We start from the raw sequence: 14,354 nt of genomic DNA on the forward strand, positions 1-14,354 counted from the left end.
CTTTGGCATCAAGATAATCTCATTACACTCTCTTGTAATTGATGACAGTGATGTGTCACTTAACAGTGGGGATATGTTCTGAGGAATGTATCTTTAGGTGATTTCATCATTGTGTGAACATCATAGAATGGACTTACACAAACCTAGAAGGTATATAACCTACTACCCACTTAGGAGGGACATCCTGTAACCACCCAGAGGAACAGTCTCTCCACACATGTCACTGGCACATAGGCCTACTATGTGCCAGCTGCTATGTAAGGGCTGTGGCTCTAAGCATAAGCAAAAGAGTCATGACTTAGGTTGGCATGATGCTTACAGTCAAGAGGGAGAGGCAGATATTAGTGGCATCATTATATCAATTATGCATAATTTCATAGTCACACTGGAAAGAAGAGTCTGGTCCTATAGTGAAGTGATTGAGGCTGGGATGTGCATCCAGGAAGCTCCCCCAAGGAAGCACACACTGACTGAAGCTGACCAAGAAAATGGCAGGGGGCACAACTTGTGCAAAGGTCCTGTAGTAGAAGGGAGTCTGGAACATTCAAGGATTTGAGAGAGGGTCTGGGTGCCTTGAGTCCAGAGAGAGGCATGGATATACGAAATAAACTGAAAGATGGGCAGATCACAAGCCCATCCAGAGCCCTGTAGATCAGTTGAAGGGATTTTGTCTTTATCTTAATAAGGGAAGGCACTCATGGACTTTACACACATCATGAGCCACTGATATTTGGGAAAGACCATTCTGGCTGTAGGGAGAGAACAAATCAGACAGGTGACCAAATGGAGTAATGAGGAACTGAATGAGTGTTTTTCTATTTCTGGAATGAATGACTTGAATGCAGTTGTTCCCCCAGAAACCCTTCAGGGCTCTGGGTGGTCTAATAACTGCCTGATTTCATGCTCCACCTCTTGCTGACCCCACTGTTCCTTCACTTTGGACCACTAATCCGGGAAAGCACCTTCTTTCTTTTGACTTTGACCCTCAAATGACCTCTTTCTTTCGACTTTGAGCACCTTCCACCCCCTGTGTCATCTACAGATGAATTTTAGAAAAATTTTCACCAAAGTCCGCTTTTTTCTTTCTGATGGAGAGGGAATCATGTGAGCAGAGAGCTCGGATACCGCAGCCATCTACTCTGCGGATCAGCTTTAACTTCCAGGCTCCCAGAGGACGCCTCCCTCCTCCCACAAACAACTCCAGAGCCCGAGGTGACAGAAGAGCGTGGGTGGTTGCTTGGCAGGGCTGTGTCTATGGAAACCGAAGTGCTTGTGGGGGAGCAGAAGGCAGTAGGTGTGCGGGTGTCTGTGCCCCAAGCCAAGTGTTGTATGGTTGACCCCTAAAAGCCAAGCCTCCTGCCCCTTTCAGGGTTTCTCCTGGCCTGTTCAGGGTCTCTAACTGGCCTATCCTTGACTCTTCCTCTTATCTCCCAAATCCAGTCTGCAAATCCTGTTAGCTCCATCTTCGAAAGGTGTCCAGGATCTGACCACTTCTTACCACTGCCTCTGTTTCCACTGTGGTTGGTGCCTTGGTCACCTCTCACCTGGATTACCTATGCAGGGCCCTCCTTGCTGGTCTCCCTACTTCTGCCTTTTTCTCATAATCTGGTGTGTCCCTCCTTTGCTCATAACCATCCAGTGTCTTGGAACTTTCTGAGTATGAAAGCCATATCCTATGCAACTGCCTGTCCTCGTGACCTAGCCCTGCAAGGTCTCTGCAGCCCTCTCCCTCGCACGCTCTGCTCTGACATGTTCTGCAGCCTTCCCGTCGCCTGCAGCAGCCTCTGGACCTTGTATTTGCCATTCTTTCTCCCTGAACTGCTGTACCCTCAGGTATCTACACGATTCACCCTCCTCTGGACCTGCACACAGAGGTCATGTGCTCTCTGAAGTCTTCCCTGACCACTTAGTTTTAGATTGCAACCCCTCCCTCACGTAGGAGCTCCCTCCCTGTTATAGTCTCATCATCTCCTGACTACTTGTTTATTGCCTGTCTCTTCCCTTTGGAAGAGAAGCTCCATGAGAGCAGGACTTTTGTCTGTTGGTTTGCTGTTGCATCTCCAGGGCCTGAGGAGAGGCTGGCGCAAAAGCGGTATTTGTGAAATGAACAAAGGGAAGACAGAAGCTGCCCAGGGCTCTTTGCTCTGGGTCTACTCTTGGGTTTGGATGACCGCACTCTCTGGCAATTCTCTTGGCTATTCCTGTCCTTAGGTTCTACATGTCAGTGTTTATCTGGCTTCTCTAGGATTAGCTCTTGAAAATATCCCATTTCAGAATTTCAGACTCTGTCTCCATCATTTACTGGGGGTGATATGTCTAAGGACCTACAGAACCAAAGTAAACTGGACTAGACCTCAGGCTCCTGATTTCCAGCCTAGGTCCTCCCCACTATCACTTTCTCAAGGCATGCTAAATAGCGTAGTCTTTCACTGCTGGCATGGATCGGCACTTTTTAGATGTGCTGTCTACATTCAGGCTCCAGGAGTCATCTCAAGGCAGTTTGCCTCAGTGATGAGTCTATGCTTAGTTCTTGGCCTTCATCCATCCTGGATCTGCCCAAATCCCAGCCCTGGTTCCTTACCCCTGCCACCACCCTCACTCCCAAATCTAGACTGGCCTGCCACTGCCCAAATCCTGGCCATGACAGATGGTTTTGTGGCAAGGCCTGAAATTAACCAGTTATATCTGTGTCTGTACAAATCCTCCCATTGTCTTTCTTTTTTTTAAAATCCCAGATATTTAGTCAAGCATTGGTCCAAGAATATATACAGGATGAATAAGAAAGACATGGCTCTATTTCGCTCTCCTTTTTACTGCTTTTTTCTGATTTTACATATATTCACTATAATAAACTATAAAGGCCCTCTCGACTCATTCTTACCAATGCAATCCAAAATCCAGCCAACTGTTCCATCTCCTCCACAGGCCAAAACACGGAAGTCTGGAGTATCACGGAAGAAGTTCAACCTGGGAAGGAGAAAATGATTTTTTGTACTAGGTTGCAGCTGACAGTGGACATTTCTTGCGTCAGTTTCCCCTGTTCTTGGGAAAATATTATGACCTGGATTCCTGTATTAGTGCTGAAAGGGTCAGTTAACATTCTGAAACCAGAACTTACTGAGCACTGCCACTGAGTAGGGAGAAGGATCCCTGGGAATGAGCTTGTATAAGGAGAACTGATTTCGCATGCAACAAAGACAGAATAAGATTTTCCAGATTCTCTACTATTTGTGCAGAGGAATATATAATTTGTTTTTTAGGGACACCAGTAGAATGAAGCCTCTGAAGTTTTGACTTTCTCTGCCCTCCCTCTGCCTATTCTGTCCTCATACTTTGACTTTTAAAGAAGATACATGGAATTTGCTGGACCTTTCTTCTGCTTCCTGTGGATCTAGACCTAAGTGGAAGGAGCACCATGTTTCCTCAGGAACCTTAACCTTTTAATCTGGGGGTTCATGAACCTCCAAGGGTTCTAGGGATCAAATCCAGAGAGCCGTGAATTTGGAGAAGAAAATGTTACATTTTTACCTCTCCCAGTGCTAACTTATATTTAGCATTTCCTTCAACTATAAGTGTAGGCAACAAATCACAGAAGAATTAATGATACCTGTGACTTTGTCTGCAGTTGAAATCACAGATAATTTTAATGTTTTATTACAGTTATGGAAGATATTCATACTATCATTTATGCTTATCACTGCTTTTAATTTATAATAGTTATTAGACCTGTTTCTGGATCTTGTCTTATAATACGTCTGTAATTGCATATGTTCCCATATCACAAATTTGTTTTTTAAATGTCTTGGGAGCTGTTTTTTCAATATAATTAATTTCCTCAGTGATCCAGTGTACTTCATTTTATGCATTAATAAACATTATTCTGAGAAGGGGTCTGTATACTTTATCAGACTGCCAAGTGATTTCCTAGCACAAAATGTGGTTAGGAATCTCTGCTTTAGAGAAAATAGGGCCTCTGAACATGTTGGGGTGGCACTTGGGAACCTGAGATGGTGACTCCATATTTCCTCTCTGCCCAGTCTGGTCTGAGCGGACTCCTGGAGGTTTCTGAGTCACGGAAGTATGTGTAGGCAAATTAACATTCCCTGCCTTCCCATCTCTTTGTAGAATGCTACTCTCCTATAGGAAGTGAATTCTGAACAGAGGCTTCCTTCAGCTAGACGGGCCACCTGGTTACAGATGCACACTTACATCAGAGGTGCTCAGGCCACATTAGCCCTAGAAGTTGCCACCAGACTTGTCATCCATGGCAAAAACAATCCAGGATGGATGAGGTTCAGCTAGAGTAGTACATAAAAATATTAGAATGCCCTAAAAGAGAATAGGCTGGTGGTGTATTTTGCAGACTGCAGCTCAGTCACAAATCTTAGCAGAGCCATAAAGCCACTCATAGTGCTGAAGTCCTGAATCCACACCCACAATTCTCCCTTTGATTGGCTCTTATACCGCCACTATCACCAGAAATAGCTCCATGTCAAACAATTGAAGACAAGGACAGGTTTTCTTTTTTGTAGTTCTTTCTCTAGTGCCTCTGACCATCTTGCTCAATCCAGAGTAGAAATGCAGGTTAGGAGGTTGTGCAGGAGACTACACAAAGCACTGTGGGTCAGCATGAGCCCCATCAGCATGCACAGATCTAAGGACCTGTCACGAGATAGCCTCGGTGGCCAAGAGATGTCTCCAGAGTTCAGGAACTGTATGGTGAGATGCCTTCCAGTCCTGTTGCTGGTTTGTTTGTGACTCTCATCATGTTACCCTAACATGGACCAGCTCTTTTCTCCAGCCCTCCAGTCAAGCTGCAAAGGGGCTGCCTGGTTTCCTCCCATTGCTTCCTCTTAAACCCTTATTAAATGAACAGTGAAATAGCCAGTAGGAAAACAGCTTGAGGAGAAGAGCCAGGTGGGGTACTTAACAATCTCCAAATTGAATAATCCAGAAAAAAAAGGGACTTCATTGAATAACCACTTATCTTGATGCTAAAATGTCCCCACAACAGAACACAGCAGAACCTTTGAGTCAGCTGTATAGATTCTGAATTACTGACTGACTGTGCTAAGAAAGTTCTTTCTTCCCTGATGATTCAGTCTGGAGACACTTGCTAACACAGCCTTGCACACAAAATAATTTACCAGCCTGCCCTTCCTGTCAAATGAATAACTGGCATATGCAATTTTTCTTTCTTATAAAACCAACAACTTTTTCTGGGATAAAGCACAGGAGGCAATTTCCCTGTGTGACCCATAATGGTTGTTCCTGAGTCTCCAGGAAGAAGTAAGGGTACATGTGAGGAAAAGAAGAGATTAGAACCAAAATGGCAGGAAGGTCAAGTCCAGAGAAAAAAGTGACGAGAAAGGCAGCGAAGGATGCTATCTCCTTCCAGGATTACTGGGGGATGGGGAGAAATAAGAAGTATGGATTGTATTGTCATACCCTGGAGTAGGGCCTCCGTTGTCCAGGTTGAAAACTTGTTTGGGGTTGAGTAGGTAGTGGAATTTCCGAAGAATTCTATGGAAAAAAAGAAGAGAGGTAGAGAGAGAAAGGAGATGGTCATTGGTGATGTCATGACAGGTAAGCACCTTGTCAGTGGAAGACCACACATGCGGGCCATTTAAACTCGATGGGGAGAAGACTAAATGCAGGTCCTGCATACCCTGAAGTTCCATGTCCAACTGGCAACACCCCTGCCCAAAACCTCAGTTTGAGGCCTACTTCACCCCCAAGACTCTATCCCCCAACCCCAGGAGTACCACCCTTGCAGCAAGAGTAAAGCAGAGAGACCCACAGAACAGAATTTCCACTTGTCCTAAAGCTATTTCCTTCATAAGACCTTCTCCCACATGTTTTGTGTTCTAGTACAATTCTGCCCTTTTAACTAAACAAAGGAACCCCCTCAAAGGAAAAGCTCCCAAATCCTGAAACGGGAAGAAATGCAAGAGGTGGGGTTGGGACAGGAAGGAATGGAGGCCACAATCAAGACTCCAGCTTGAGACCACTTAGGTGAGATCAAGAGGGTAGCTCTGTCCTTTGGAATGGGGTGGGGCTTCTCATCATTCTTGCTTAAACCCTGCTTATTTGTTTTAGATCTGGCTTCCAGATCACTGTATCATCTGTTCATGACCCCAGAGCTGAGCACGACTGGGGGGAAGTGCTGCTTTGCCCACACTCCATCTCTCCTCCCAATCTCTTCATGCTCCAGCAGACTCAGCATTTCCTTCAGTGGTGAGGTGTGTGCCCTGCCTTCCCAGGGTGGGATAGACTAGGAGGTCCCAATCAGGTGAGTCCCACCATATCTCTTAAATCAAGAAAAAGCTGGGAAAGATATGGGCATCTCAGACCTTTTTGACTCTGGGAGTCATAATATTGGCTCATAGGCTAAGTACTGTGTTTACTTTCATTCCTGTAACAACCTTGTGAGAGGGGAACAGTTACCATTATTTTAGTTGTTGTTGTTGTTGTTATTATTATAGAGGAGGAAACCAAAGTACAGGATGTTAAGACACTTGAACTGGGCCATCAAGTGATAACTGGTAGGAGTAGGATTTGAACCTGAGTCTATATGTCTTCACAGTCCATTCTGTTATATTTGAGGGAAAGAAAGGCCTGAATGAGGCTATCCCAGCCTCCTTATTTTGAGAGAGAAGAGAACATACCTTTCTCCTTGCCTCCCTCCACTCTTGGGGTTCACCAAGACCAGCAGGGGGTGGGTACCTGGGGTAGGGATGATCTTATACTTAAAAGATAAAAGAAAAAGAAATTAGCTATTTCAATCAATGGGGGAATGAGATGAGAGTTGATGTTAAGAATATTTTCAGGTTCTAGACAAGGAAAATAATTGGGAAGTAGGTTTTTGTCCACTGGTTGAGTTTTCTGAAGGGTTAAGCAACTAAGTGTCTCCAGGTAGAGTGACCTGTAATTAGTGTTAATAGAGATAAAGATTTGATGTCAATCACAGATGAGGCAGTGGTACCATAGCTTCAAGTCATTCAACTATGGTATGGCATTGTGCTCATAGCACAAGATTAGATTTTGTGAGGGATACGACTAAATATGACCTTAAAAGTTATGGCCAGATTGTCATACATATAAATAAAATAGCACTAATGGCAACTTCCAAATTCATACTTCCAGCCCCAATTTTTCTCCTGAGCTCTGGTTCCACATTTGTCACTATCTAGTGGGCACCTTTAACCAGCTCCTCTTCATCATCTGTGCAGTCTCTACATGCCCCAAACTTGATATACTCTTTCCCCATAAAATGAGTCCTCTGTCTGGCTTCCTGTTTCTATTAAAGAAATTACTAATATCCATCCAGTCATCCAGTGAAGGTTTTGTCCTGCTAGTTCTTCCCCTGGTATGTCCCTTTAACTCTGGCAGCTGCCACAGTGCTCAGGCCTCTTCCGCCTCACGTGAGTCCTGTACGCTGTTCTCCCATAGTTCCTTCCCAGGATATCACGTTAGTCATGGAACTCCTTAAAAAACTTTAGTGACAGCTCATTGCAGAAAGGATAGATTCCAAATTTCTAATCTGGCATCCAAGGCCTTTCAGTGCAGCCCCAGCAACCTCTTAATTACTCTAACCCTCACGGCAGGTCTAGGCCAGGCTGCTCTTATCTTCTAGCAAGTGCGTCTAGTGCATTCCCACTCAGTGGGTCGGCTCAACTGGTCCCTTCTCCCGCTTGATGTACTGAAATGCCCACTTCCTTTTTTACAACCTCCTGAAAAACCTCATATTCTCAGGGCCCAATTCTAGACCCAATTCCTCTATGAAGTTTTCCTTGATTATTGCAGCTAACACTACTGTACTTGAAGCACATAGTATTTCCTGCATTTCCATTATTGTTTTTGATTTCCATTTGTTTTTTATTCTCTTATCTTCTTAGGTAAATGTCAATTGGATTTTAAATATTTTAGGGATAGGGCAGGGCAGGGTAGGGGTATGTGAACAGTTGACCTTGAACAAGTAAGTAGTAGAGGTGCCAAACCCTGAGCAGTCAAGAATCTGTGTATAACTTCTCCCAAACTTAACTAAAGCCATCCCTTGGTATCCTTGAGGGATTGGTTTCAGGACTCTTTTTCTTTTTAATTAATATTTTATTTTATATAATTCTTACATCAATTCTCATTTTTGCACAATGTATGCATTATCATTTTGGTTATACTCCCCATACAATTGCACCCCCCCTTATTTTGATCCTAGTCGTTCCTCTCCCCTTCCCTCCACCCCCTCCATAGTGTGTCTCTGGTTTATAGTTGCTTGTTGATTTTGATTTTTAGTTTGTATTGATTAGTCTTTTTCCTGGTCCCTTATTTAGGTTTTTGAAATTCCTGCTATGAGTGAGATCATCCGGTATTTTTCTTTTTCTTTCTGACTTATTTCACTGAGCATGATCCCTTCTAGCTCCATCCATGTTGCTGCAAACTGCATGTCTTTATCTTTTTTGATTGCTGAGTAATATTCCATGGTGTATATGTACCACATCTTCTTGATCCAGTCATCTATTTTTGGGCATTTGGGTTGTTTCCATAGCTTAGCTATTGTAAATAGTGCTGCTATAAACATAGGGATGCAGGTGCCCTTTGGAATTACTGTTTCTGTGTCATTTGGGTAAATACCTAGAAGTGGAATTGCTGGATCATATGGAAGCTCTGTCTTTAATAGGTCCAGAAATCTCCACACAGCTCTCCATAGTGGTTGGACCAGTTTGCACTCCCACCAAAGGTACAGGAGAGTTCCTTTCTCTCTACATCCTCGCCAACATTTGTTGTTGCTAGTTTTTTTTTTTTTTTTTTTTTTTACCCCTTGAGTCACCAGGGAGGTCCTCAATTGAAAATTTTAAAGGCAGATAACCTGCCTCAAAAAAAAAAAAATGCTAACTTCTGGACTTGGAGCCCTCTGGGTCATGCTGGGGATGAAAGCTCTACTGAGGACTTGACTCATGGTCTTTGACTTTTGTCCATGATGTCAGTTGTTTGAGTCCCTCACTTATGGTATTTTCGTTTTTTTTTTTTTTTTAATTAATAAATTTTATTTTTATATTCCCCATACAATTGCAATCCCCCATTCTGACCCCAATCCCTCCCTCCCGCCCCCACCCCCAAAAAGGGTCTCTGGTTCATAGTTTTTGTTGATTTTGATTTTCACTTTCTTATAGTTATTCATTTTCCTGGTCCCTTATTTAAGTTTTCTAGATTCCTGCTATGAGTGAGACCATCCGGTATTTTTCTTTTTCTTTTTGGCTTATTTCGCTGAGCATGATCCCTTCCAGCGCCATCCATGTTGCTGCAAATTGCATGTGTTTATCTTTTTTGAATGCTGAGTAATATTCCATGGTATATATGTACCACATCTTCTTGATCCAGTCATCTATTTTTGGGCATTTGGGCTGTTTCCAAAGCTTAGCTATTGTAAACAGTGCTGCTATAAACATAGGGGTGCAGGTGTTCTTTGGAATTGATGTTTCTGTGTTCTTTGGGTAAATACCAAGGAGTGGAATTGCTGGATCCTGTGGAAGCTCTATGTTTAGTAGGTCCAGAAATCTCCACACAGCTCTCCATAGTGGTTGGACCAGTTTGCACTCCCACCAACAGTGCAGAAGAGTTCCTTTTTCTCCACAACCTCGCCAACATTTGTTGTTGCTAGTTTTTTAATATGTGCTATTCTCACTGGTGTAAGATGGTATCTCATGGTAGTTTTGATTTGCATTTCCCTGATTGCAAGTGATGTTGAACATTTTTTCATATGCCTGTTGGCCATTCACATTTCTTCTTCAGAGAAGTTTCTTTTTAGTTCTTCTGTCCATTTTTTGACTGGATTATTTTCTTTGTTGTTGTTGAGTCTCATCAGCTCTTTGCAGATTTTTGTGATCAGTCCTTTATCATTAGTGTTGTGTGCAAAAATTTTCTCCCAGTTGGTGGGGTTTCTCTTTGTTTTTGTTATTGTCTCTTTTGCTGTGCAGAAGCTCTTTAATTTGATGTAGTCCCAGCTGTTGATCTTTGCCTTCACTATCACTGCTTTGGGTGATGTGTCTGTAAAGATGTCTTTGATGTGCAAATCACGTAGTGTTTCGCCTATATTTCCTTCTATATATTTTATGGTTTCAGGTCTTATGTCTAGTTCTTTAATCCATTTTGAGTTGATTTTTGTATATGGTGTGAGGTAGTGGTCAAGCTTCATTCTTTTGCATGTAGCGACCCAGTTTTCCCAGCACCATTTATTGAACAAACTTTCTTTGCTCCAATGCATAGTCTTTGCTCCTTTGTCAAAGATTAGTTGACCATAAATCTGTGGGTTTATTTCTGGATTTTCTATTCGATTCCATTGGTCTGTATGTCTGTTCTTGTTCCAATACTATGCAGTTTTGATGATTGTGGCTTTGTAGTAGAGTTTGAAGTCTGGGAGTGTGATGCCTCCATTCCCTTCTTTTTTTTTCAGGAGAGCTTTGGCTATTCGGGGTTTTTTGTGATTCCATATGAATTTCATCAATAATTGTTCTATTTCTTTGAAGAATGACATTGAAATCTTGATTGGAATAGCATTGAATCTGTATATTGCTTTTGGTAGGATGGCCATTTTAATAATGTTTATTCTTCCAATCCATGAGCAGGGGATGTCTTTCCATTTCTTTGTGTCTTCTTCTATTTCTTTTAACAGTGTTTTATAGTTTTCTTTGTATAGGTCCTTTACCTCTTTTGTTAGATTTATTCCCAAATATTTGATTTTTTTTGTTTCAATAAGAAAAGGGATGGTTTTTTTGATTTCTTCTTCTTCAGATTTATTGTTTGTATATAGGAAGGCTACTGACTTTTGCGTGTTGATTTTGTATCCTGCCACTTTACTGAACTGATTGATGAGTTGAATTAGTTTTTCTGTGGAGTTTTTGGGGTTCTCTATGTATATTATCATATCATCTGCAAAGAGTGATAGTTTGACTTCTTCTTTTCCTATTTGGATTCCTTGGATGTCTTTCTCTTGTCTTATTGCTCTGGCTAGGACTTCCAGTATTATATTGAAAAGCAGTGGTGAAAGTGGACATCCTTGTCTTGTTCCAGATCTTAATGGAATTGCTTTCAGCTTTTCACCATTGAGAATGATACTGGCTGTTGGCTTGTCATAGATGGCCTTTATGATGTTGAGGTACGTTCCTTGTATCCCAAGAATTTCAAGGGCTTTTATCATGAATGGGTGTTGCACTTTGTCGAAAGCTTTCTCAGCATCTATTGATATCATCATATGGCTTTTATATTTCTTTTTGTTGATGTGTTGGATAACGTTGATTGATTTTCGGATGTTAAACCATCCTTGTGTCCCTGGAATGAATCCTACTTGGTCGTGGTGAATTACCTTATGGATACACTGTTGGATTCTGATAGCTAAAATTTTATTGAGGATTTTTGCATCAGTGTTCATTAGGGAGATTGGCCTATAGTTTTCTTTTTTTGTGTTGTCCTTGTTCGGTTTTGGTATTAGTGTAATGTTGGCTTCGTAGAACGTGTTAGGTATTATACCTTCCTTCTCAATTTTTTGGAAGAGTTTGTGAAGGATAGGTACCAATTCGTCTCTGAATGTTTGGTAGAATTCATTTGTAAATCCATCAGGTCCTGGGCTTTTGTTTTTGGGGAGGTTTTTTATTACCATTTCAATTTCGCTAATCGTAATTGGTCTGTTTAGGTGTTCTATTTCTTCTTTATCTAGCTTTGGGTGATTGTAGAGTTGTAGGAATTTGTCCATCTCCTCTAGATTGTTAAACTTGTTTCCATATAACTGTTCATAGTAGTTATTAATAATTCTTTTGATTTCTGCTGTGTCCGTTGTGATTTCTCCTCTTTCATTTATTATCCTATTTATTTGTGCTTTCTCCCTTTTTGCCCTTGTGAGCCTGGCAAGGGGTTTATCTATTTTATTTATTTTTTCGAAGAACCAGCTCTCGGTTTCATTGATCTTTTGGATTGTTTTTTTAGTTTCGATTTCATTTATTTCTGCTTTGGTTTTTATTATTTCTTTTCTTCTACTGGTTTTGGGGCTTTTTTGTTGTTCTTTTTCTAGATCTTTGAGTTTCGAGATTAGGTTGTTTCTTTGAGTTCTTTCTTGTTTCTTGATGTGAGCATCTATTGCTATATATTTTCCTCTTATTACTGCTTTTGCTGCATCCCATACATTTAGGAAATTGGTGTCCTCCTTGTCATTCAATTCAAAGAATTTTTTAATTTCTTCTTTTATCTCCTCGTTAGTCCAGTGGACTTCCAGTAGTGTGGGTTTCAATCTCCACGAGGTAGGAGAATACCTTGCCTTCTCTTTATGGTTTATTTCTAGTTTGATGCCTTCATGGTCAGAAAAGATGGTTGGTATGATTTCAATCTTGGTGTATCTGTTGATGTTTGTCTTGTGCCCCAGTATATGATCGATCCTAGAGAATGATCCGTGTGCGCTTGAGAAAAATGTATACTCAGATTTTTTTGGGTTTAGTGTTCTATATATGTCTGTTAAGCCGAAGCACTCTAGATCCTTATTTAGAGCTTTAGTGTCTTTACTTATTTTTTGTCTTGTTGATCTATCCATTGTTGATAGTGGTGTGTTGAAGTCTCCCACTACGTATGTGTTTTCTCTGATGTCTGTTTTCAGAAAGGACAACAGTTGTCTGATATATTTTGGTGCTCCTTCGTTTGGTGAATATATGTTAATGAGTGTTATTTCTTCTTGAAGTATTATCCCCTTGATCATAATGTAATGACCACTGGGGTCTCTTTTTATCTTTTTAAGTTTGAAATCTGTTTTATCTGATATGAGTATAGCTGTTCCTGCCTTCTTTTTTGGTCCATTTGCTTGTAGAATTGTTTTCCATCCTTTAACTTTGAGTCTATTTTTATCTTTTGCAGCTAAATGTGTTTCCTGGAGACAGCAAAAGGTTGGGTTTTGTTTCTTAATCCAGCCTGCAACTCTGTGTCTTTTTATTGGAGAGTTTAGTCCATTTACATTTAGAGTTAGTATTGATATGTTAGCATCTGTATTTGCCATTGTGTTTGTCTTTCCTTTGATTTTATTTATTTATTCTTTTAATAACTTTCTTTGGCCTTCTTTTGTTGTTATTCGTCCCTCTGAGGTTCTGGCTTTAGGACTCCTTGTAGTATTTTTTGGAGTGGGGGTTTAGTCGCAATGAAATTCCGGAGTTTCTGTTTGTCTGGGAAGGTCCATATTCTTTCTTCAAAGAGGAAGGAGAGCTTTGTGGGATAGAGTATTCTTGGTTGGCATCTGTTTTCTTGGAGTCTGTTGACTATGTCCCTCCACTCTCTCCTTGCCCGTAGTGTTTCTTGAGAGAAGTCTGATGTCAGTCTGATTGGTTTCCCTTTGAATGTTATCTGTTTCTTCCCTCTTGTTAGTTTCATTATTTTTTCTTTGTCTTGGATTCTTGGGAGCTTTACTATTATGTGTCTTGCTGTATTTTTCCTTTCGTCATGGAAGTTTGGTGTTCTTCTTGCTTCTTGTATATCAATTTTCAGCTCCTTCTTCGCGTTTGGGAAGTTCTCTTCAATTATATCCTTGAATATTTTCTCTGTTCCTACATCTCTCTCCTCTCCTTCTGGGATTCCTATAACTCTTATATTTCCTTTCCTCATGGAGTCAGATAGTTCCTGAAGTCTTTCTTCGGTCTTTTTCCTTCGTACTTCTCCTTCCTTTTCTGTTTTAGTTCTTTTTATTTCTGTGTCTTCAAGAGTACTTATTCGTTCTTCCATTTCATCTATTCTGCTTTCACTGCTTTTCCCAGAGTTCTTTAGCGTCTCCATTAATTCTTTGATCTCCTGCATTTCTTTTACTTCCCTCTTTAGGGACTCAATTTCATTCTTCTGGTCATTAATTATTTTCCCCTTATCACTGTTTTCCTTTATGACTTCTGTCAGTTTTTTAATCACAGCAATTTTAAATTCTCTATCTGGAAGGCTCAGAAGTTCTTCCAAGTTACTGTCGTTGCAATCTGGTAGATGGTTTTCCTTTTGTGGTGTGCTATTTTGCTGAGGAGTTGCTGGGTTGCATGTTGTTTTTCTACTCCCTACTTCCTGTTTTCTAATTTGCCGTATTCCTTGTGACACTGTGTTACTGGTACTGGCCGGCATCTTGGGCGACCTTCCCAGCTCACCACTGGCTCCTCTGGGGAACTTCTGCTGGGTTCACAAGTCTCCAGCAAAGACAGGTCCCTGCTCTGTCTCCTCGGTGAGCCTTCTGCTGGGTTCACACAGTCTCCAGCAAGAAGGGTCCCTGCTGCAAAATGCCAGAGCCGGGGACGCGCTCCCCTGCACGCCCGGTCTGCCCCAGCGGTGGGTGCTGCTCCCCTCTGGGCTGGAAC

The 14,354-nt window shown here is 41.5% G+C and overlaps 1 protein-coding gene across 6 annotated transcripts in view; it reads right to left on the minus strand.

Annotated features, from left to right (window-relative positions):
* DGKG (diacylglycerol kinase gamma) overlaps nucleotides 1–14,354 on the minus strand; it is a 203,708-nt gene that overhangs the window by 107,259 nt on the left and 82,095 nt on the right. For all 6 annotated transcript variants that reach the window (XR_008553826.1, XM_037525245.2, XM_054700424.1 and 3 more), the window contains 3 exons: nucleotides 6,669–6,748; nucleotides 5,449–5,523; nucleotides 2,882–2,967 (listed from right to left, as the gene is read on the minus strand). Coding sequence is in view for 5 of the 6 variants with exons in the window: in XM_037525245.2 (XP_037381142.1) it covers nucleotides 2,882–2,967; nucleotides 5,449–5,523; nucleotides 6,669–6,748 (241 nt within the window). In the remaining variant the exon portion in view is untranslated. The remainder of the gene's footprint in view (nucleotides 1–2,881; nucleotides 2,968–5,448; nucleotides 5,524–6,668; nucleotides 6,749–14,354) is intronic.

Source organism: Talpa occidentalis, unplaced genomic scaffold (genome assembly GCF_014898055.3).
Source record: "Talpa occidentalis isolate TD23 unplaced genomic scaffold, MPIMG_talOcc4v2.1 talOcc4.4, whole genome shotgun sequence".
Taxonomy (NCBI): domain Eukaryota; kingdom Metazoa; phylum Chordata; class Mammalia; order Eulipotyphla; family Talpidae; genus Talpa; species Talpa occidentalis.